The sequence below is a fragment of the Pyrus communis genome, chromosome 4 (assembly GCF_041283825.1).
Source record: "Pyrus communis isolate YQ-2024b chromosome 4, ASM4128382v1, whole genome shotgun sequence".
Taxonomy (NCBI): Eukaryota; Viridiplantae; Streptophyta; class Magnoliopsida; order Rosales; family Rosaceae; genus Pyrus; species Pyrus communis.
The window spans coordinates 24,368,180-24,389,768 of NC_142568.1; the positions used below are offsets into that span (position 1 = coordinate 24,368,180).

Genomic DNA, 21,589 nt, shown 5'->3' on the forward strand with positions numbered 1-21,589 from the left:
ACTATTTATTCCACTTATTATTAGTCGGTTTTGTATTTTTTGTACAAAGTTCATTATGGAATCCATTTACCTTCACCTCCACCTCACCATGCGGTTTTGAAAACTCGTGTAAGACTTTTCATTGATATTCTTGAGTCTGAACCCTATGTAGCAACATTTTGGGTCTCGTTACTATTTATTCCGTAATCAATATGGGCTAGGGTTTAGTTTTAATTGCATGAGTCAACTATTGTTGCCTGTACAAACCATTGGTACTGAGGGTAAGACATTTATAGGAGGTAGGGTTTAGCTTTAATCTCATGGATGGACGATTGTTGTCTGCATGAAGCATTGGTGCTAGGGGTGGACATTTATAAGCCGCCATCAATAGGGGTAGAGTATAATTTTAATCTTAGGGGTCAACTATAGTTGGCCGCACGAAACATTGTTGCCGTGGGTGGGACATTAATAAGACGCTATTTTATCTTTTTGTTAAAATTTTCTTTTTTTCCCTTACCTTAACACCAAACTATCATCTTCATGCTCTACAAAATGTATTTTCGATGAAGATTTTCTTATAATCCATGTCAAAATAATTAAAAACAAGGATATAAATATAAATCTAAAATTATTTGAATTATAAATAAAGTAAGATAGGAAGAAAAAAAATTAAATGGAAAATGAAACAATCGGTACTTTGGTACCGGTTATCCCAGATTATAGTCGCTATAAATAGAGCGACTATTGTTGTAATAGTCGCTATCAATATAGCGACTAAATTTCTGAAGAGTCGCTACAATCATACCGATCCTTCTAACGAGTCACTTCCGCCATACCGATCCCCACTTTTCAAATTTTTTTTTCTTTTCACTTTTGTTAATTTTTCTTTTAGTTCTCTTACCATAACAACAAACCATCATCTTCATATTCTTCGAAAAAAAAAAAATTCGTGCAAAATCTATTATAATTCATATTTAAGCACTTGTAATCAACAATTTAAAACCTAAATTGAAAGATATTTGAATTTAATAGTGGTTGCTCAAATAAAGTAAATAAATTATGATAAATGTTGCTATATGGTTGGGATATTATTGTCATGACATTCACTTTTACACTTATATTGCCAAGTATTCATTATTGTGATATAAATTGTGATAAATGCTGCTATATGGTTGGGATATTACTGTCATGACATTCATACATATTTGTACATGCTCATCTGCTGCACCCTGGTGTTAGTACTCCGCCCAAGGCTAGGGCCAGTCCTTCACGTGTATGTTCACATTCGCACCATTCGCTCGCCTTGGATCCAAGTTAGGTGCCAGTCATGTTGTACAGATTGCATTAGGCAATTCCGACTTGTATGTGACCACGCCTTGACGCCAGTCTTCACGTGATCGTAGTACTATAACGTATTGATTACACCAAGTCCAGTCGTACATGTTGCATTATGCAACTCCAACTCATGTGCTAGCATAGATTGATGAGCCATTGATTATACTTGTTTATCACATGATTATATTATTGTGGCATTGATATATCATGACTTGGCATATTTCCTGGTTATATTGTTGTTATTGTTGTTTACATACCTATGTAGTATGTTTTAAGGAAACTATACTTGTTTTACGGCGAGGGGTTAGTATGTTCAAAAATAAAGGTTTTCGTACGACTGTTGTTTTGCTGACCCACTCAACTTTGTTTTTCCCCCTTCAAGACCTAGATAGCTGATTTCTTCGTGGCACTTGAGGAACCTTTGGCAGTTCTGACATCATCTTCGGTTCAAATGTATGAACTTATCATTGTTGTGTAATAAGTGTACTTTATCTGCTTTTACTACTTTTTGGTAGACGTATTGTCTTTTAAACTCTGAATAATTGTAGTGGGTTACTCCCACGATTGCGCACTCTTCCACTGTTAGTATAATTAGTTCTGATTAGTTTTAAATTTATTCACTTTTTCACATCACTTACCCTTATGGTTATGTCACCTCATGGTGATGGCCAGCACGCTTCGACCTTCCTAGGTCGGGTTGTGTCAGTTTAGTTTTAATCTCATGGATGGACAATTGTTGCATGCATGAAGCATTGGTGTTGGGGGTGGACATTTATAAGCTACCATCAATAGGGGTAGAGTCTAGTTTTAATCTTAAAGGTCAACTATAGTTGGCCGTACGAAACATTGTTGCCATGGGTGGGACATTTATAAGCCGCTATTTTATGTTTTTGTTAAAATTTTCTTTTTTCCCTTACCGTAACACCAAACTATCATCTCCATGCTCTACAAAATGTATTTTCGGTGAAGATTTTCTCATAACCCATGTCAAAACAATTGAAAACAAGGATATAAATATAAATCTAAAAGTCTTTGAATTATAAATAAAGTAAGATAGGAAGAAAAAAATTAAATGGAAAAAGGGAAAAAAATTAATAGAAAGTGAAACAATCAGTACTTTGTTACCGATTGTTATCAATAATAGTTGCTAAAAATATAGCGACTAAGCTATATAAGTCGCTATATCTTACGGATCCCTACTTTTCAATTTTTTTTCCTTTTTACTTTTGTTAATTTTTCTTTTATTTCTCTTACCATAACAACAAACCATCATCTTCATATTCTTCCAAAATATTTTTTCGTGCAAAATCTATTATAATTCATATTTAAGCATTTGTAATCAACGATTTAAAACCTAAATTGAAAGATATTTGAATTTAATAGTGGTTACTCAAATAAAGTAAATAAATTGGAATATGGAAAGATCGGTACCATGCTACCAATCCTCACCCAGTCGTACTTAAATCATCGTTCAATCTATTTATTTTCACTTTCGTCTCACCGTGGAGTTTTGAAAATTAATGTAAGACTTTCCGTTAGTATTCTTGAGGGTGGAACCCGTTTTTGACCATGTTTTAGGCCTCAGTACTATATTTTTCACTTACTTTTTTAGTTGTGGCTTAAATCTATATATATAAAGTGAGAAGGATTAAAAGGTGAAACATTGAAAATACCAAAAATTGTCCTTCAAGAATTCTTAAAATTACAATTGAACCATAAGAATTTAAAATAATTCACCACATTTTAATTTTGAATGAATTTTAAATTTAAAACTTTAATTAAAAAAAAACTCCCATGTTAGTGGGCGGTTTCATGGTTTTGCTTCATTTTTTTTTTGTAATAATTTTTTAATAAAAATATAAAATAGTTATTTTAAAAAAAAAAATTAAAAGACATAACCTAATATAAAAAGGCCAATTGCCACACGCGTATGCGTGTGGCAAGAGGCTAGTATTCTATTAAATATACAAATGCCTTATGATGTTTTCCTTAATGCTCATGGAAAATATTTCAAGAAAATAAAAAAAATTGCATTTTTCACAAAAAACGTGAGTGTTACTCACGATTTTTATCTGTTTTGCAAATTCGTATATAAATCATCATTGTTATTCTTGAGGTGGAACCCTATTTTGGGCCTACTACTAATTTTTGGATTAAATATTTTATCAAAAGTACATTTGTGGCTTAATAAACCATAAATACAATTTTAAAATTTAAATGTCTTATGAAAAAATTCTTAACACTTGCTGAAAATATTTCGTAAAATTAAAAAGAAAATTTCATTTTCGTTTTTCGCAAAGAGCTTGCAATAGCCTATAGCATCATGAAGAACCTCAGAGTGTGCACTGATTGTCGCAACTCTGCTTCTCATGACCTTATAGATAGGGAAATAATTGTGATGGTCGTTTATCTTGTCATTGTTCCATTCCTGTGGAGGTTATACTGGTAAGATAAAGACACAGTGGTATGATAAAATACTTGAAGTTAACGAAAGACTTAACATAAAATCGATGATAGTGGTGTTTTAGAATTCATGTTGTTGTTTTGGTTCGACACCAAACGATGCTCGAGTCAGCCTCGGAGTTTGTTGATTGCTGTTTGTCTTGCAACCAGAGGCAGGGACAGAAGGTATGAGCAAATTGACTAAAAATAAATAAATAAATAAAATAAAGGTTGGTGGTGACACAACGTAGCTTTCTTCCCTCAACGACTGTATTTTCTATCCTTGCAATCATTCATATATTAATGCCCTACTTGTAAGTAATACTAATAACCCAAGTTGATATTCCTGGCCATCAACATTGTTTGAGAGAGAACTACATAAAACAGAGACGCTAAGGTGACAGTGTCTCAAATCTATCACTTGTCGTCAAGTGTTTTAACTTTCTCACATGACGTCATATGAATGATTTAAGACACTGTCACCTTAACGTTCCCGTTTTATGCAACTCCTTCTCTGATTATGCATAAGAAAGATCCCTTGGTATGCACTACATGAAGCTAGAGTCCAAATTAAGAAAACGAAAGAAAAGGAGAGAAGAGAGAAGAAAGGTGGAATTTGGTAGCTTAATCTATAAGAGAGGTAAGTGAAGTGGAGAACCCTACCCACTTTTGAGTAATTGTATACAAAAGTACACATTTAATTAGTTTATCTGAATTATATGTAAATTGTTTAGGTTAAACTTCTCAACCCAACTTAAGTAATGTTTAAATCACGTCCAAACATAACCATCAATTGGAGTATTGCAAATGTTAATTTGTGTTTATCTTCTCCATCGCTACCAAACATACTTGCATATGTAGCTTGACTTTTTCATACGTAAAATTATTGTGACTTGATAACAAAGCCAGTGCATCGCATACTCTTCTGCTATAACAAACCATTTTCCCACCCCCGATTTTGCATTTTCCCAACCACCATTTCTCCACATTTCCATCTCTCTTTTCGTTTGCGTTGTTTGATGGGAAAATGAGACAAAGAATGGAAAGATTCGTTCTTCTTCCTTACGCAATTGGTTGCGTTTCTGAATCGAGCGTTGCTGTTGCCGGCGTGCAGCAGCAGCCGCCCAGAAGATCAAAACCGGACACAAAGCCGTCTCCAATAAGTCTCTCTCTCTCTCTCTCTCTCTCTCTCTCTCTCTCTCTCTCTCTCTCTCTCTCTCATATATATATACGTACTTCCATGCAGTGTGTGTCTCTCTCTAATTTGCTAGCTAGCTTATGTTTTCATGTTATTTTGATGATTTCTGAAAAGGAGCTAAAGAGGCTGAAGAGGAAGAAGATGAAGAAGATAGCTTATCGGGCGAAGGCATGAAGAACTCGTTTAGATCCCTGGCTCTCCCGAAACCAAACATATCAACCGGTATTCATAGGCTCGTCAAGGGTTTCAAGAACTTCTCTCAGCAATTTGGTAAGCCTCAATGAACGCGTGATTTGGTTATCATTGTTTTGGGGAGTACATCCGCTCTAGTCAATGTGACTACTACCACGACAGCTCTTGTTTATCTTTACTTATTCGTGTGGCCATTTCCCTGATAGTTTACAAGGATGATATGGAAGAAGTGCTGGAAATGGATATGGAAATAGGGTGTCCAACGGATGTGAAACATGTGACACACATAGGTTGGGACGCTTCCACTTCAGCTTCCGCTGCCTCTGCAACAACTGACCCCTTTGGGGGCTGGGATAATCTCGTATCGCCTGATCTGCTCTCTGTTTCCCCTGTTTCTTGGAGGCAATTTGAGCTATCTGTGCCCTCACAATCTGAAGCTGCAGTACCACCTCTTGTTCATGGTTCTTCTTCAAAATTTGTTGAAAAGAGTGGTGGAGGGATGATGTGATTATATTTAAGATCAAAGGGCTCGTTTGGTTCGTAGGATATCCAAATTGAAATCGAATTCTCTGTCTACCCCGCTACGTACATCTTCCAGTATGGTTTTTCTGAAGCTTGAATGCTGTAATGAGTGATGAATCTATGGGTTTGTAATTAATTATATGGCATCTGATATCTGATATACATACATATACATATACATATACATATACATACACACGTACTTTTTTGGCATTTTTAAAATTGTGAATTTATGGTAATTTGAAGTGCATTAGGTTAGTTGTGACAAAGTGATCAAAAATAAAATATATTTCACAAACAATGTGGCATACATGACATGAGTGATTACAGTTTGATAAAAAGAAGTAAGTCTACTTGAAGAAGTAAGGAAGGTTAACAACATAGAGGAGGAAGTAGGCCCAAGTGACACCCGAAATGCCTCCGAAGAAGAAGCCGCCGGTGAATTTAGACCATCCCTCAGCGGTTTGAAGCTGGTCGGGCTCCTTCTTCCGGCCAGTCAATGTCAAAGCGGGCGCGGAGGATGGCTCTCCTTCCTTGAAGGAGGAAATTCCATAGATTGTCAAGCACAGGGTTAGGATGACTACAAGACCAGCAGCAGCCAAGGAGCCAGCTCCCCCAGCATAGGGAGTGTTCCTCAATGGGCCAGTCTTGACAAACGGGCCTACCAGGAGGAAACCGTGGGCCAGGCCCACCTCAACGCCCCTGAGAAGTGGGCTGACTGCTGTCCTGTAGGCTGGGAGGTTGGACAAGTACCAGGCAATCAAAGGGCTTGATGTCACTGGAGTCTCCAAGCTTCCAATGAAAGGATCACCGTTGATGGGTTGAATCACTTGGAAATTTTGCTGCAACATTGATTCAATCATCATACCATAACATTACAAACACATTAAACTCAGGGAGCTTTTATTGACACTAGTATTTGCGCTAAATCATACAATAGGTCATAATTAAGTTGTTAACTATGTACGAGAGCCGAACCTAAATCTTCCTACTTATATAAGACAACTAAACCTAGTGGCTAGTGCTACCGTGCTAAATCATACAATAGGTCAGAAGTATATTCATATCCGATATTCTCTATACAAAACGCCGGTTAAAATGACTGACGCACCATTAACAAGGTATCAATAATATGTCGGTACATTTTGTTAGCGATAGTCGAGGGCACTAATGCAGACACGCATGAAGTGAAAATGTATGACGAGGAGAAGTAAAAGTACCTTGTCCGATTGGACAGCCTTGATGGAGAAGGAAGAGAGTCTCCTGGAAGGGAAGAGCCTGAATGGGGAGGCAGAGAGGCCTTTGGGAGAGAGCAAGGCAGGTCTGGTGGTGATCGGAGAGGTGAAGTTGGATTTAAGCTGGCTGGCCATTGGGGAAGCTGAGGCCATCACTTTTGCACCAACTGCAGAAGATACACACACACAGTTGTAACCAAAGAATGGGAGAGTGAGAGAGGGCAGATATGGGGCAGGTAAGTATATTTTGCAAATGTAGTGAGATGTTGTGGTGGTCAGAGACCCCTCTGATTCCACTGGATGAGGTGTTTCCAAAACCTTATCCCTTATCCAACGTTACCCCTTTTATTTCCTTTGAGTTCCAAAATTGGTTGGGCTAGGACTTTATCTTCGCTTTGGTATTGGTTTAGATTTGGGCTGGACTGCCTTGGTTAGATGTTTTGATTGCATGGTCTTCTAGTGATAGGAATTTGGGTTGGACCCACAACACGTCTTACTCGATATCTGGTCATCCATGACGATTTTAAACAATTAACAGCTGAATGTGCGCTCTATTCAAATTCCAAAATAGAAACCGCCCCCTCCCCCTCTCCACGACACATCAAGATCAAACAGCTGAATATACTAATAGTACGAAAACATAATGAATAAAATGTCAGGTGATTTGTCAAACCAAACGCAACAATAAGCTACAATGAACGCGTTTTGAGAAGGCTCCCACACAATACAAGCTATTTTGACCGTCGATGATCCACAAATGTCACTAAAATTACTAGAAAGTGTCTAATTATAGAAAAATGAAAAGGAACCACTCAACCAACTTGCAAGCAAAAGGAGAGAAAAGTTGCAACCTGCGTGCTTGAATGTTGAATGTGTGTTGACAAGTCACATTTGGATGGGTTGAATCAAATAAATCAATTCACGAGAGAGGGTTTCAACTTTATACCGAGTTAAAAAACAAACAACTAACCGGATCCTCTTCGGATTCTTTTGGTGGGGATATGTGGGTTATGTAAATCGTGTTCGTTCATCGTATATCGTGTGTTTATTTTTTATCAAGTATTATTTATATTTATTTTTAAATTAAAATATTTAAAATATTTTTTAACCTCACGATGTACAATAAACAGACATAATTAATAGATTTTCGAGATTTTCACAAAAAAAAGATCCGGACTCAAAAAACAATACTCTTTTCTAAAAGATAAATTTAATTATTTAGGGACCAACTTTTTTATTTTTATTAAGTAAATGGTAGTCCAGATTCAAAAACCAGCTACAGAAAGCTCACATGAATGATGCTTCCTTAAAAAAAGGGAAATAAAAGTGGCGATGAAGAAATCCATTGAATCTCAACGAAAATGACACGAAACGTCCCTTTATTTTTCGGGCATACAATAAGTTTTTTTTTAACTTACAAAGCAGATCTTAGCTTTTATTTGATTTTTACAAATTGCTCATCAAGGAAAATATCAGTAACGAAATTGAATTTAAATGTTAATCTAATAAAAAAATCGATTTTTACCAATTCAGCTGGCTGTTGTTAACAGTTTTTCCCGGCTTAATGCGATGGCCTTTCGTCGACAGAATAATATCCTTTTGACTAACATGTTTGATAGCGCAGACCACATGGTGTTGATATCTATGTGGATTCTTGGAAACGATCAAATATTAAACTCAGTCCGACCTTATCCCAACTTCCCATTGAGAATCCTTATTTTTTCTACTGCCGTCATCAATGTTATATTTGTCTAAGTTCTCTCTTTTTATTGGTCCATAACACGATATTTCAAATTATTTTAATTTAGAAAAATAATATTTAAAATCAATTATGTTGAAATATGCATAGCTATTTGGCTGTTATAACCTATAAACCTAAAATAAAAAATTGGCATCTACTGAATGGTGGGTACGGTTTAATTTGTTTAGCCAAAAAACTAATTTTCTCTGAACCCTGAGAGATCTCAAACTTGATGAATGGTGGCTTTTGAATTACACCAATGGAAACTTCCTAACACCCTCCCAAATTATGGCTTTACTAAAAACAAACCAACAAAAAAAAAAAAAAAAAAAAAGCAAGGAAAAAAACCTAACAAGGGTCAAAACCGAAATTAACTTTCACACATTTTTTTTCTTTTATTTATTTCTGACTACGAGATTAAATAAATCAAAAAAAATTATGCATAAATAACCCAAAAAAAAAAGTGTTATTTACACACCATTTTTTAATACTCACACGCTTGTTAATTTCTATTTATTAATTTTTGTTCAATTCATTCAATCAAACAGTTAAAAATAAATAAATAAATGTGAAAATTATTTTCAAGTCAAATTATTATTTTGTAATATAAAAAATGGAGGTAAAAAAGATTATAAGAGGTGCTAGATGATGAGAAGACAAGTCCACAAGAACCTCGAACACGTTGGAAGAAAAGTTGGAATCCAAATCCAATTCAAAATCCAATCGCTTTCACATGAAAACATGAAAACTCAACCCCCCTCCCTCAACGGCGTCATTTCCTCCTCCTTTTCCCCTTCCAAAACCATGACCTCCTCCTCCTTTTCCCCTTCCAAAACCATGACCTCCTCCTCCGCCTCCTCCTCTATTTCGTAACACCAAACGCCTGCGCTCTGCGCTCTGCATTCTGTGTTGTTCTCTGCCCGTATTTCGGAAGAGAGACGAACCAAGAGAGGGATGAAAGAGCAGATGAAGATGAAGAACGACGAGTACGACGACGTTTTGGAACCGCCCATCAATTTCTCCATGGTGGAGGACGGCATTTTCAGATCCAGCTTCCCGCAGCCGTCCAATTTTCCTTTCCTCAAATCGCTTAATCTTCGATCAATCATGTAAAGACTTTATCTTCTATAAGCATTTTATTCGTGTGCATGCATCTATCGGTCCATGTGTGCGTGTGTGTGTGTTTGAAGGTCGCATTGCGATTTGTGAGGTGTTTGGTTGCTGAGAAAACCGACGGAAAATTGAATTACGTGAGAAAGAAAGGAAAATATTGGAAAAGAATATCTTTTAGTCTTTGTTTTTGAGTTTTTAGCGTAAATTAAGTGTTTTTGCATTGAAGGATCTGATTAACGTCTGTGATTCGTTTGAAGAATTTATTACTTTCGGACACCGTTTGATTGCCAAGAAAATCGAGGGAAAGAAAAGCAAGAAACTAATTGAGAGTTGTCTGAGTTGTTTCTAGAGAGAGGAATTAGAAAAAGCAAAAAACTCTTAAGTTTTTGTAAGGATTGTCATGTATTTCCTGGTGACTAAACAGAACGGAATCAGTTTATTTGCTTTAATGGGAATATAGCGTTTATTGTGATTAATTCTGGGTTTTGGAGCAGATATTTGTGTCCCGAGCCGTATCCAGAGGAGAATTTGGAGTTTCTTCGGTCTCAGAATATTCAGCTACTGCAGTTTGGAATTGAGGGGAAGACGGTATACTCTCCCTCCCTCTTTCTGTGATTGTTTGTCGAAATTGTTCAGTTTAAATCTTTTTGTGAGATTCATATATGCTATTTGTTTGCTCCTGATATATGCTTACGTGAGCGCACACATCTGTAAATTTAAGATGTATTATTACAACTATTACGTTTTACGTTTTAATTGAATGGGGAACGACATGCTTGGCTGACGTTTGATGGGATATGGGCTATGTTGTATAATGTGTTGTGTTGATAGGTTTATGTCCATGTCTATATGCAGGAGCCTTCTGTATCTATTCTTAAGGATACCATCCTGGAGGCTCTGAAAATCCTCATTGGTACTGGGCTAATATGGCAGTTCTGCCTTTCTTTTTTATATTTAACTTTGTATTTAATTTTTAGTATTACACTTCATAATTTCTAACTGTAACCTTTTTCGTGTTTCTAGATGTGCGAAATCATCCAGTTTTGATCCACTGCAAGCGTGGAAAGGTAAATCTTATATGTTCTATCTATCATCAGCCTGTCATAATTTGTTTTACTTGGACGCACTGTCTTATGATACAATACTTGTTTCTTCAGAAGTCAATTTAGCTTTCATTTCAGTGTTCAACAAATCAAAATTAGTTTTTCAAGAACATAATTTAGAGTGCATTACCGTTCATTTAGATTTGAGATTTTATTTTCTTGATCGATATGGATTCTCTTTATTCAAACAATGTAAACATTTCATTCTTGTTGTTGATCATTGTTAATATTATGTAGAGATGTCTAAGAAAATAGGATTCAGCTTTTAAAAAATAGTCTCTGTCATTTCCCAAAACGGGCTGGCTTTGCTCAGGCTCCTACTGTTTAACATGCAAAGCATCAGAAACTGAATGCCGTACTTTTAACTATTGATGTATTTGTTATCAGTGAGAGATCTTTCCTTAAAGAATTTATCTTTTGCTGGCTTATAGTTTATCTGTGTTTCTAGGTTTCAGCCAGGAATCATTTTCTCCAAATCTCCATGATAGTATAACCTCATATAACAACAGATAATATATCCGGTGTATAATATATCCGGAGTAGTGTCACATTAGGGCCTCCTTGAATTTCAAACTGATACGGCAATATGCACTTTCTCTTGTTAATGACAGGAACTTTTAGGATTGTAACAATTTTTCGGTTATGGCAGTTCTTTCTCACCTTTTGTTTGCAATTTTGCTGTTACAGCATCGGACAGGTTGTCTTGTTGGTTGCCTACGAAAATTTCAGAATTGGTGTTTGTCTTCTGTGTTTGAGGAGTACCAGCGTTTTGCCGGCGTGAAGTCTAGACCAACAGATTTGAGGTTTATAGAAGGATTTGACATAATGCTGCTGAGGCAGTGCCTGTACAGCATAATCTACCAGTATCAAGGTTACGGGTCGAACAAGAGGAGGTTGTTATACAAAGAAGACAATTTACAGAAGCCCCAAACCATGAAAGTTTGACACACAGCTTGCGGAATTGGAGTTGGAGGGCCCTTGTTTCTTTACCTCGTGCTTTGCTACTAGTCTCACTTAGACATACATCGGTTTGTCACTGTGGTGTATAATATGAGTCCATGGTGTCATCCTCGTTAGCTTCTTCCGGTAAAGGATCGATTCGGAACTATTTCTTTTGGATTTGGTCTTCCATTGGCATCTCTTGGGACAATGTGGACTACTACTACTACTGATTTGTTTATTCTTTTAGAATTTCTCTGTATCGATGAAGACCTTTCTACTTAGTGAATGTTATTTACCAAGCCTCTCTCTCTCTCTCTCTCTTGAAGGGATAAACTGCACTATTGCAGGTTTTAAAATTTCAAGGGCATCCTTAAGGTTTGGACTTATTCTATCTACATCAATGCTCAATGAACCTGAACTTTCGAACTCGTTTTACTTTGTCCTTTGAGCTTTTAATTTCGTTTTGAGGTCTCTAAATTTTTAGTTTGTGCCAATATTCCATCGAATGTCAATTTCGTCATTATATTTTGTTTATTCTATTGTGCGCATATATGTTAACAAAATGCAAAACTCACAAGGAAATTAGTATACATTTTACACTATGATGATTGAGTTGTCATAAAAATTAAAAGAAATTGAAACATAACACGTTTGCAGCAGCTTTAGAGACTCGTAATGTATAAAAATTGACACCCAATTTGACATTACAATCGTCAAAACATACCGGTTAGAAGTATCAACACGAATCAAAAAGTGGTTAGAACCAAAACTTATAATTCATAGACATCGTAATCGTTTGTTTTGAGTCAAAAGAATCATCAACCTTATTCGCCAATGGCTAATTACAAAATATATGTGCAAACTCTGTTGATCCAATCAAGTCCCATACTATAAGAACCAATGAAACCCGAGCACGTCACCCGAGCTCACGTACATCTGAGTACACCAAGTCATCGTGAAAGACAGATAAAGCCTATATATATTTTGAGCCATAAACGCCGCGCACCCACACACATTCTCCCAATCTTCTCATAAGGTTAAGGTCCTCTCCGTCCGAGGGTCGGACTATTAGAGTTAGGGTTTTCATCTACGCCGTCCGATCAAAGTGATCGACTAAGATGACAGGCAAAGCGAAGCCCAAGAAGCACACGGCCAAGGAGATCGCCGCCAAGATCGATGCTGCGACCACCAACCGCGGCGGCGGGAAGGCCGGGATAGCTGACCGGACCGGGCAAGACAAGGGAGGACACGCGAAGATGGAGTGCCCGCACTGTAAGATTACGGCGCCGGACGTGAAATCGATCAAGATTCACCACGAAGCTCGGCATCCGAAGATCCCGTTCGAGGAGGAGAAGATTGTGAACCGCCACGCTAGCACCAGCACCCAGGTGGCGGAGCCGGTCAAGGACGCTAACAAGCCACGCCCCGGCGTCCGTGGAAGCCTGAAGAAGTAAAATTTCGGTTCAAAATCGAATCGAATCAGCCAGGCTTTCCGGTGCTTTGGGGGGTAAAATTACTAGAATGGGGTCGGAACGGGATTGGTGCTTGGTATGGTTGGGAAGTGGGTTTAAGGTTATTTAGGGTATTTAAGTGGAATTTTACGATGGGATGTATAGTAGTTTATGGGTCTTGCTTTCTATTATGCCTAAGATGATGATCAAATCAATGTTTGAGAATTGATTCCATGTGCTTTTTAAATCAGTTTCTTTCTTGATGTTGTTGATCTTTGAACGTTATCAATGAATAGCATATCAAATATCAATGGTGGTTTGAAGACTCTGATTATTGTGTTGCTGTGTTTAAATGATTCCAACAATTTCAAATACAAACCCCTTTTCCAGTCTTTGTTTCCGGCGCCAGAAAACGGAATTCAAGCTCAGTATACACTAGTGAGGGAGAGAGATTGATCGAGTTGGAAAACATGAAGAGGAAACTGTCTGCAATGAAATTTTGCAAGAAAATAAAACCTTTAACCAGAACGAGGCGAGCGGGAAACCAAAATCTGCCTCGGCTGATGACTGCTTTAGAAGCAGAAGAACAGAAAAAATTATGACGGATAACCTCCCATGACCCTGTGATAGAATAGCGATGACGACGATAATGCTGCACTTGACTGATCCATTGTTGGGAAGCAGGCATCATAAAGGTTATCATCCTTCTGCTCTTGTTTAGGCTGTAGGAATCTTACATCGATCTCCTGCAGCTGCTGTCCGGAAAAATAAGGCTGTTCTGGACAAACTGATTTTCCGTTGTTGAAATCGTAACTGGCGAGAGGGAGGTTACCGGGTGGCGGAAGGTTCATAGGCAGTGAAATTGGGAAGTCTGGGACAACAGAACCAGCCTGATGAGCCACATTGTGATTAGCATGCATTCCGAATGAGGCATACAGCATGGTATTCTGCAGAGGAGGATATTTCATTTGGTAGGGGGAGGAAGAACCAAATTTCATGTCATTACTGAAATTCCCGAGAAAACTAGGCCTCATGTATTTGTCATGGAATTCCGCTTTTCTATCAAAATGAGGTGCAAGATCTTGTACTTGTGTCTCAGGCTTTGGAATATTGGTATTTCTAGGTAATACCAGAACTGGCTGAGCATTGGCAGTAGATGGGAGTCCATTACCGCTACTTGAATTCATGTGATTACTGTTTCTCGCTGCAGGCACTTCGTGGTTGTGTTTTCCCTCGTACGTTGTAATTACGAATTTCAGATCGTGGGAGGCCCTTTCCACGTGCTTCCTTACTGAACATCCCGCACTTGTGCACTTGTAATAGCTCCTATAGGATGAAGAATGATACAAAGATTAACTGTATACATAGAAATTGTTATGCAAACGAAATTGTGATAATACGGATTATGAGCTAATATCTTAATTGAAGAAATAAATTACACCAAGAAAATGCCATCCTCTGTCCTTCTATATTTTTTTAATGAACTCTTCTATGTTCATAACTCCATAGAGATCCACACTAACAAGTTCGATGGAATGAGTGAGTGACAGAGAGGAAGAGCATACCTGGCGTTTGGATTTCCTTTGACAACTTTTTGCCCATACTTCCGCCAGCGATAGCCATCATCTAGTATGTCAATTTCGCTCTCAATTTGGACAACTACTCTTGGTTTGTGGACATCCCTGGATGCAAAATTTGTTTCAATCATGCAGCTCTCCTTCTTTCTGGAAGCAAAAACCAATGGAGAAGATTATAATGTTGTTCAGTCATGGCGTCCTGGAAAAAGATACCTTTGAGATAAACAGAAATTGACTTGCCTTCTTTTTGAATCAGATTCTTCATCATCTGCATCATCTCCAAGTGATATGCTTCCTTGGGTGGCCTGATCATCATCATCATGACTAGCAAGTGTGGATGAAAGCTCTGGAGTTTCGGCTGATTCAAAGATATTCATGGACTTCCCTTGGGTAGTTGAAAATGGATCAGAAAGCTCGGTAACAACAGATGCTGAGGATGTCCTTTCCAGACCGTCAGGCCTCCCATCGTAGCCAACTTTCCTACCCTTACAGGACTGAATATTTGTCCAAACTGGCCCACCTTCAACTTTGATAGCAGCCCTACTACCTTCACCCATCTCTAACATGTCATCATAAGAAAATGATGGTCCAACCGATGCTCCAGCTTTACGGTTAGGCTGAGGTTTTGCATGATTATGAGGAGCTCCCTTGTAGATGATTTCTGTTATTTGACCATCATAGGATCGTTCCACCTTTTTCTTCACCTGACAATTTGGATGCGTGCATTTGTAATAACTCCTTGGATATTCACTACCTTTTACCTGTTTCTGCCCATACTTCCTCCAATTGTATCCGTGTTCTGAGGTCCTTACCATTCCTGCAGCTGAGTATGACCCCTTATGCTCTCCTTCTGAAAACTGATGGGTCCCCATGTCCTCCCCATCAACCGCTTCTTTGGGAAGAGAGTTTTGATCACTAGCTGCACTGGAATGAGACATTTGCAAGTTTGCGCCGTTGGCATTCATAATCACACCGCTGCTTATGTTTCTAACATCAGTGGACGGATCCACAGCATAGTTCATTGCATTAGCTTCTTTGGAAAACTCCATCGGGAATTGAAACTCCATTGGTTGTTGCTCCAAAACAAGAGCTTGGTAGTCAACAGTAGATCCCTGAGGAACAACGCAATGGGAAGATACCAAACTCATGCAAACACAACCTCACAAAAACCTCTTAACATAATTTATTGGTACTTTCAGACATGAAATATGTACCTTTGGGAAACTTATCAAAGTCACTCCCCCCTTGGACATTTTGGTTTAAACACTTACATTTTGGTTTAAACAAGTACAGTTGGACATTGATGATTTGAAGATATGAGGACGCATCGTAAGTTGAGGCATTTACCTGATTTCCAAAATTAGAATAGGCCGGCCTGTAACCATCATCTTCACGAGTTCCTGATTTCAGCAGCGAGCTGTTATCATTGGGAGGACGCAATTGAAAAGTTCCGGTGGTGGGAGATGGAAGCGCCTAGAACAATACAACAATCGAAGATCACATATCAAGCAGGACGTCCTAGACAACATCACAAAGAAAGAAAAAGCTTTGGACTTTGCAACTCTCAACATCCATAGTGTTCATATGCCTAGCTTTTGGTGATTGTATTTTGAACCAAACAATGTCAAAGCAGAGACTTTTATACAAAAGTGCAGAATGACAAATTCAGATCTGAAAAAACCAAATTATAAATGAACAAGGTAAGTTAATTAGTTCCTTTTAACACAAGTTTTCTAGTTAAATAAGCTAATAAAGATTAATGAGTAGCAACCAAATACTAAAAGAAGTAAAAACTGTTAATCTGTTTGACATTTACTTTCACCCTACTACCAATTGCTTGCAACCAGATGCAGATATACTACGGCGGTTCAGAAACCCATAAGTTTACCAAAAAACCAAAAACATACAAAGTTATACGTTTCCTTGATCACACGGCGAAAAGTTCTATGGTGCTCCGTAGTATACTATACTCCGAGGTTTTTCGGACTAAACAAAATCCAGAAGAATATGCAGTCACATACATTTATCTCCCAAAAGAAGAAAAACCCAAAATTTCACCAAAAAAAAAAAAAACCATGAAAATTAACAAAGATGAAAGAAAAAGAACGAAAAAAGAAAAACCTGAGAATTGGGGACCATCACGGGGGAGTCGAGCAGAGCCGTGGGGCTGATACCAGACGGAATAGTAAGGCACGGGGACCTCGCCGGCGGAGAATTCAAAGGGTTGGTTGTCCTGACACGCACCGTGTTGATCCTCTCCGCATTGAATCCACACTTGGCTGCCCTCCTCTCTGCAATGCTAATACTGCTCCCTGCTCCACCACTACCACCACCGCCTCCTCCTCCGTCTGCTTTGCTCTCCGTGACGGCGTCGTCTTCTTGCTCCATTGGTCTAAAAAAATCCCTTATTTTTTTACACACACTGTATTTTTTTTGTCCGTCTGGTCGGATTTTCCTGCTAGAGTGACAAGGCTGTGACTCTGCCTCGCCATCTAACTGTAGGAATTTTCTAAAAACCCTGACTCTGGTTTTTGGTTTCAGCTCCTCCTCCCTGAGTGGTTGCGGAGCTGAAACCTCTTCCTTGTTATTGTATCGAAATGAAAATTAAATTAAAAAAAAATGGTTTGATTCAAAATTCAGGAAACGAAAAGGCTTTTTTGATCAAGTTTCTATGTCTATATTTATGGTACAAAATTTATGTGTGTTTCCAATAAGAAGAACAAATGGATTTATCAGAGAGAGAGGGGAAGAAGAAGAAAGGGAGAGAGAGAGAGAGAGAGAGAGAGAGAGAGGTGGGTTAATAGTCCTACGCTGATTAAAGCTTTTTTCGGGAACGACACATCTCTTCTTCTTATCAGAAACCATGAACTTCAACAAACTCCCCCCAAAATCCAATACGTGTTATTTCTTTACAATGTTTTTCACGTAAAACTAGATAAAGTTGGTTTCGTTTCTTCCCTTAAATTTCTATTACAATTTTTCCTTGAGAAATATTGAGAAGAATTTCTTAATATTTTGATACAATTCTCGTACCAATATTATAAAATGTTCTGTAAAAAAAAATGAAATGACGAGGAGTTCATGAAAAGTCTCACTGTAAAGTGAGAGAGTCTTCTTGGAATTGGATCCTCTCCGAGGCAATGCCTCGGGATTCTACTGACCAGACAACATGAGTCGTTGGATTTTGATCTAACGGCTACGATCATTATAACTTTTAGAGGGACCCTTCTATTTGTAGTCATTGGATCAAAATCCAGCGGCACATGTTGTCCGGTCAGTAGAATCCTGAGGCATTGCCTTGAAGATGATCCAATTCCAATCTTCTTAACATTTCTCTTTTTCTCTTCAAGTTTCTACTATTTTTATTGCATTATTATCTTTTAATTTCATCGCTTATCGACTATAGAGTCTCATACTTTTGGACAGTGGATGATCAACAAAAAATAGTCAAATACTATTTGGATTTGAAAAAAATGACCATCTAGTTTTTAGTGTCAAATCAAAGGATAAGTGATTATGAGTTTTTATGTCACCATGACTAAGAAAATATTTCCGTCAAACTCTATTCAAGTTTTAACCTTATCTAATTGATTGCTTGTATTCCTTTTAAGTTAGGCATGATGCAACAATACTTACCAAGTATTATTTACTTAATTCACGTACCAAACACAGTAAATCCATTTTACTTGGCACATTTTCTATATTAGCTCATTGATTAGTAATTAGTGTAGTTTTATTTCGATAAGAGAAATGCTAAAGAAACTATGTCGAAAATGAAACTCTCTATGAATTCTTTACCTCTTCACTGATTAACGTTAATTTTTGTGTGAACATTATAAAATAGGAAGCTTTAGCATTTCTTTTTCGATAATGTAATAGTTATGTTTTAGGAGTTCGAGACTTAAGCGTGGGATTTGTTATGCTAATGGCTAGCCACAAATCTTGAGAAGCTGGTTTGCTTTTCCTATATAATCCAAAACAATGAGTAATAATTCCTCCTCTATTAACGTACGTTTAAGCCAACCTCGCTAAGCTTAGGTTTGCCTTCCAACGCTAAGTAAACATTAAACAAGTATAGTATTTTTATGTAACTAAACCAAAGAATTTACTCCCTACAACTACTACTTTCTTAACGGGTTGACATGAACACAACTTGTTAAGCTAACGAGTTTATGTTCACCAATAATCCCCACAAGAACATGCACCATCCTTGAAATGGTGGAATCTATGAGCATCTCTCATTACAATTTCCCTTCCTGTAACCTTGGAGATAAACTTGGAAGCTGTATGACAATCCCCACAAACTCTCAAATTCTTCTTTATTCTGATCACACTTTCCGGTCCTAAATTCAACAGTCCGAAAACTATTGCAAGCTTCTCACTATGCGCATACAGCATTTTCTCCTTCATCTCTTCCTCCACATCATGCAGCACAAAGTTCAAATCCGGCTTGTACCCTTCTTGTCGAATCCTGTTTATCAATTTCTCCAGCTCCATATAGATCAAATCCGATTGAGCATGCGAATGATCTCCCGCCACAAATGTGTAGACCTTGTTCTTAATCTCTATACTGGTGTGACCAGCCACTTTCCTCAACCCTCTTTGTTTCATTAAATCTCTAATCTCATCAGCATCTTTCTGTTTCCCAGAAGATGCATAAATATTGGACATTAGAACATATCGCCCTGGGTTCCCTGCATCCAATTCGAATAAATGTCCAGCAGCAATTTTAGCCAGTTCTGTATATGAATGAATTCTGCATGCTCCGAGAAGTGATCCCCATACACCAGCATCTGGCCTTACCGGCATTCTCTCAATGAACTCAAAGGCTTCATCCAGTCGACCAGCTCGTCCCAAAAGATCAACCATACATGCATAATGTTCGGGCCTTGGTGTGACATGAAAATCCCTACTCATGGAATTAAAGCAGTCCCATCCCTCGGCAATCAACCCACCATGACTACAGGCTGACAGCACTGATAGAAACGCAATGTGGTCTGGTATTATAAGAGCCTTCATCTGATGAAAGAGGTCAACTGCTTCTCTTCCATGACCGTGCATCCCATATCCTGAAATCATGGTGCTCCACGAGATTATATTTCTTTCTTGCATCTCATCAAAAACCCTTCTAGCATACATCAAACTTCCGCATTTAACATATAGATCAACTATAGAAGTTTCAAGCGCAATGCAATTGCTGAAAAAGCTACGAATAACAAGTCCATGAATCCAACGCGCTTGCTGAAACGATGCTAAACTTGAACAAGCGCGAACAACACTTAGAAGTGCCACCAAATCAGGGAGAACCCCTTGCTCTCTCATCTCTTTAAATAGCTCAACAGCTTCAAGAGGCAAATCAGCTTGCGCATATGCTTCGATCATGGATGACCAAGACACCAAGTCCTTATCACTGATCCTATCGAAAAACACCTGAGCAATATCCATTCTTCCGCACCGTGCATACATTTGCATTGCAGCATTTTGAACTGAACGGTCCAAATCAAGTCCATTACCGGTCACAACTCCACAAACCTCACCAGCATCATTCTCTTGAAAAACACATGCCATCGCGTTCAAAACGGAAGCCCTGTTGGGTGTAATTTTCTCATTCAACATCATTAAAAAAGATTCCCACCCATCCTCAAAGCACCCATTTTGCGCGTACACCCCAATCATCGAACTCCAAGAAACCACATTTCTCTGGGGAATTTTATAAAACACCTTCCGTGCAGTTTCAACCTGCCCAAATTTCCCATACAAACCGATAAGTGCATTACCTACAAACACATCTAATGCATACCCACATTCAATCACATCTCCATGAACCTTCTTACCCAATCTCCAATCACGAGCAAACCCACAAGCCTTAATCACAAAAGGGAAAGTAAAATGATCGGGTCTAACACCCACGTCCCACATTTTACTGTACAGAGCAATGGCTTTGTTATACAGGCCATTGTCGACGAAACCTCTGATCATGACATTCCAGAGAAAGACGTCGGAGGCGGAGGAGACGGCGGAGAAGAGGGTGTAAGCGTGAGAGGGGGAGCCTAGAGAGGCGTAGTGGGCGATAAGGTTGGTGCAGAGGAAGAGGTTGAGGTGGAGGTCATGGGTTCTGAGGACGGCGGCGTGTACGGCTTTGAGGGACGAAAGGTTGTTGCATTGCTTAATCAGGGAGATTATCATGTGCTAATTACGCGGGTCTCGTAATTTCAAATGTTTCAGAAGCAGAGTCGGCGGCGAGACGTCTCGCGAAGAAGATGAAGCAAGGGAGAGTCGAAACGTTGTCGTTTGATCAACTCTGTCGCTTCCTTCAGTGAAACTGTTCGTATATGCAGATCCGTTGCTGACTATGGTTTTCTTTTTCTATCTTTTTTTTTTTTTCAACAGTAGAATTTTTTTTTTTTAATTTTTTTTTCAAAATTTAATATATATCAATGATTGTGGTCATAGAAAGATCACATTTATTTTGAGTGTAGAAGATTTGATCTCTAGTAGAAAGAGTTAATGAATTAGATGGTTAGTTGTTAGACATAGTGAAATCATGAATTAGATTGTTAGTTGATAAAGAGAGTGAAATCAGTAAGAATCGAATATAAAAACTCTTACTTAAAGGTAAATAAAAATATCACTAAACACCAAACCCTACTGAAAATGAATTTGCAAAGTACATATATCGTTCTTACCAATTTTTTATGTTACTAACATGAATTTAGTAAATAGTAACGCATCACAATCATGAATTTAGTATACCGAACT

The 21,589-nt window shown here is 38.0% G+C and overlaps 6 protein-coding genes and 1 long non-coding RNA gene across 8 annotated transcripts; 3 read left to right on the forward strand and 4 right to left on the reverse strand.

The window, feature by feature from the left end:
* Positions 1 to 4,665: 4,665 nt before the first annotated feature.
* LOC137722443 (CRIB domain-containing protein RIC4-like) lies at positions 4,666 to 5,807 on the forward strand. The gene is made up of 3 exons (XM_068461447.2): positions 4,666 to 4,919; positions 5,069 to 5,224; positions 5,353 to 5,807. Exons 1-3 carry the CDS (start codon positions 4,784 to 4,786, stop codon positions 5,652 to 5,654), a joined length of 594 nt encoding a protein of 197 aa, XP_068317548.1. The 5' UTR covers positions 4,666 to 4,783; the 3' UTR covers positions 5,655 to 5,807.
* A 131-nt stretch (positions 5,808 to 5,938) lies between these two features.
* LOC137722441 (photosystem I reaction center subunit XI, chloroplastic) lies at positions 5,939 to 7,219 on the reverse strand. Its single transcript, XM_068461446.2, has 2 exons — positions 6,889 to 7,219; positions 5,939 to 6,510 (listed from the first exon to the last, which is right to left on the reverse strand). The coding sequence occupies exons 1-2, from the start codon at positions 7,054 to 7,056 to the stop codon at positions 6,019 to 6,021; spliced, it is 660 nt and encodes a 219-aa protein (XP_068317547.2). The 5' UTR covers positions 7,057 to 7,219; the 3' UTR covers positions 5,939 to 6,018.
* Positions 7,220 to 9,306: 2,087 nt separating this feature from the next.
* Positions 9,307 to 9,596, reverse strand: LOC148697682 (uncharacterized). Its single transcript, XR_015961939.1, has 2 exons — positions 9,487 to 9,596; positions 9,307 to 9,453 (listed from the first exon to the last, which is right to left on the reverse strand). It is a non-coding gene; the product is annotated as an uncharacterized LOC148697682 (long non-coding RNA).
* A 2-nt stretch (positions 9,597 to 9,598) lies between these two features.
* On the forward strand, positions 9,599 to 12,101 carry LOC137722593 (inositol diphosphatase DSP3-like). Its single transcript, XM_068461635.2, has 5 exons — positions 9,599 to 9,753; positions 10,252 to 10,345; positions 10,613 to 10,670; positions 10,781 to 10,824; positions 11,548 to 12,101. The coding sequence occupies exons 1-5, from the start codon at positions 9,599 to 9,601 to the stop codon at positions 11,803 to 11,805; spliced, it is 609 nt and encodes a 202-aa protein (XP_068317736.1). The 3' UTR covers positions 11,806 to 12,101.
* A 705-nt stretch (positions 12,102 to 12,806) lies between these two features.
* LOC137722592 (WRKY transcription factor SUSIBA2-like) lies at positions 12,807 to 17,658 on the reverse strand. Of its 2 annotated transcripts, XM_088693167.1 has the most exons (6): positions 16,952 to 17,658; positions 16,178 to 16,303; positions 15,643 to 15,942; positions 15,071 to 15,534; positions 14,819 to 14,977; positions 12,807 to 14,579 (listed from the first exon to the last, which is right to left on the reverse strand). In XM_088693167.1, the coding sequence occupies exons 1-6, from the start codon at positions 17,216 to 17,218 to the stop codon at positions 13,850 to 13,852; spliced, it is 2,046 nt and encodes a 681-aa protein (XP_088549293.1). In that variant the 5' UTR covers positions 17,219 to 17,658; the 3' UTR covers positions 12,807 to 13,849. The 2 variants fall into 2 exon arrangements, with proteins under 2 accessions (XP_088549293.1, XP_088549292.1); XM_088693166.1 differs by having other exon boundaries at positions 15,071 to 15,942; positions 16,952 to 17,657.
* On the forward strand, positions 12,921 to 13,564 carry LOC137722594 (protein METHYLENE BLUE SENSITIVITY 1). Its single transcript, XM_068461636.2, has one exon. It carries the CDS (start codon positions 12,921 to 12,923, stop codon positions 13,254 to 13,256), a length of 336 nt encoding a protein of 111 aa, XP_068317737.1. The 3' UTR covers positions 13,257 to 13,564.
* A 1,154-nt stretch (positions 17,659 to 18,812) lies between the features above and the next one.
* Positions 18,813 to 21,160, reverse strand: LOC137723805 (putative pentatricopeptide repeat-containing protein At3g49142). The gene has a single exon (XM_068462997.2). The coding sequence runs from the start codon at positions 21,014 to 21,016 to the stop codon at positions 19,007 to 19,009; it is 2,010 nt and encodes a 669-aa protein (XP_068319098.2). The 5' UTR covers positions 21,017 to 21,160; the 3' UTR covers positions 18,813 to 19,006.
* Positions 21,161 to 21,589: the final 429 nt, after the last annotated feature.

Excerpts from the sequence above, each read along its gene's own strand:
- LOC137722443 (XM_068461447.2), top strand. The coding sequence starts at position 4,784 with ATGAGACAAAGAATGGAAAGATTCGTTCTTCTTCCTTACGCAATTGGT. Across the intron at positions 4,920-5,068 it reads CACAAAGCCGTCTCCAATAA|GAGCTAAAGAGGCTGAAGAG; the intron begins GTCTCTCTCTCT and ends ATTTCTGAAAAG. Across the intron at positions 5,225-5,352 it reads GAACTTCTCTCAGCAATTTG|TTTACAAGGATGATATGGAA; the intron begins GTAAGCCTCAAT and ends TTTCCCTGATAG.
- LOC137722441 (XM_068461446.2), bottom strand. The coding sequence starts at position 7,056 with ATGGCCTCAGCTTCCCCAATGGCCAGCCAGCTTAAATCCAACTTCACC. Across the intron at positions 6,511-6,888 it reads AGGCTGTCCAATCGGACAAG|CAAAATTTCCAAGTGATTCA; the intron begins GTACTTTTACTT and ends TCAATGTTGCAG.
- LOC137722593 (XM_068461635.2), top strand. The coding sequence starts at position 9,599 with ATGAAAGAGCAGATGAAGATGAAGAACGACGAGTACGACGACGTTTTG. Across the intron at positions 9,754-10,251 it reads CTTAATCTTCGATCAATCAT|ATATTTGTGTCCCGAGCCGT; the intron begins GTAAAGACTTTA and ends GTTTTGGAGCAG. Across the intron at positions 10,825-11,547 it reads TCCACTGCAAGCGTGGAAAG|CATCGGACAGGTTGTCTTGT; the intron begins GTAAATCTTATA and ends TTGCTGTTACAG.
- LOC137722594 (XM_068461636.2), top strand. The coding sequence starts at position 12,921 with ATGACAGGCAAAGCGAAGCCCAAGAAGCACACGGCCAAGGAGATCGCC.
- LOC137722592 (XM_088693166.1), bottom strand. The coding sequence starts at position 17,218 with ATGGAGCAAGAAGACGACGCCGTCACGGAGAGCAAAGCAGACGGAGGA. Across the intron at positions 15,943-16,177 it reads ATTCTAATTTTGGAAATCAG|GGATCTACTGTTGACTACCA; the intron begins GTAAATGCCTCA and ends GTTGTTCCTCAG. Across the intron at positions 14,580-14,818 it reads AAAGGAAATCCAAACGCCAG|GAGCTATTACAAGTGCACAA; the intron begins GTATGCTCTTCC and ends TTCATCCTATAG.
- LOC137723805 (XM_068462997.2), bottom strand. The coding sequence starts at position 21,016 with ATGATAATCTCCCTGATTAAGCAATGCAACAACCTTTCGTCCCTCAAA.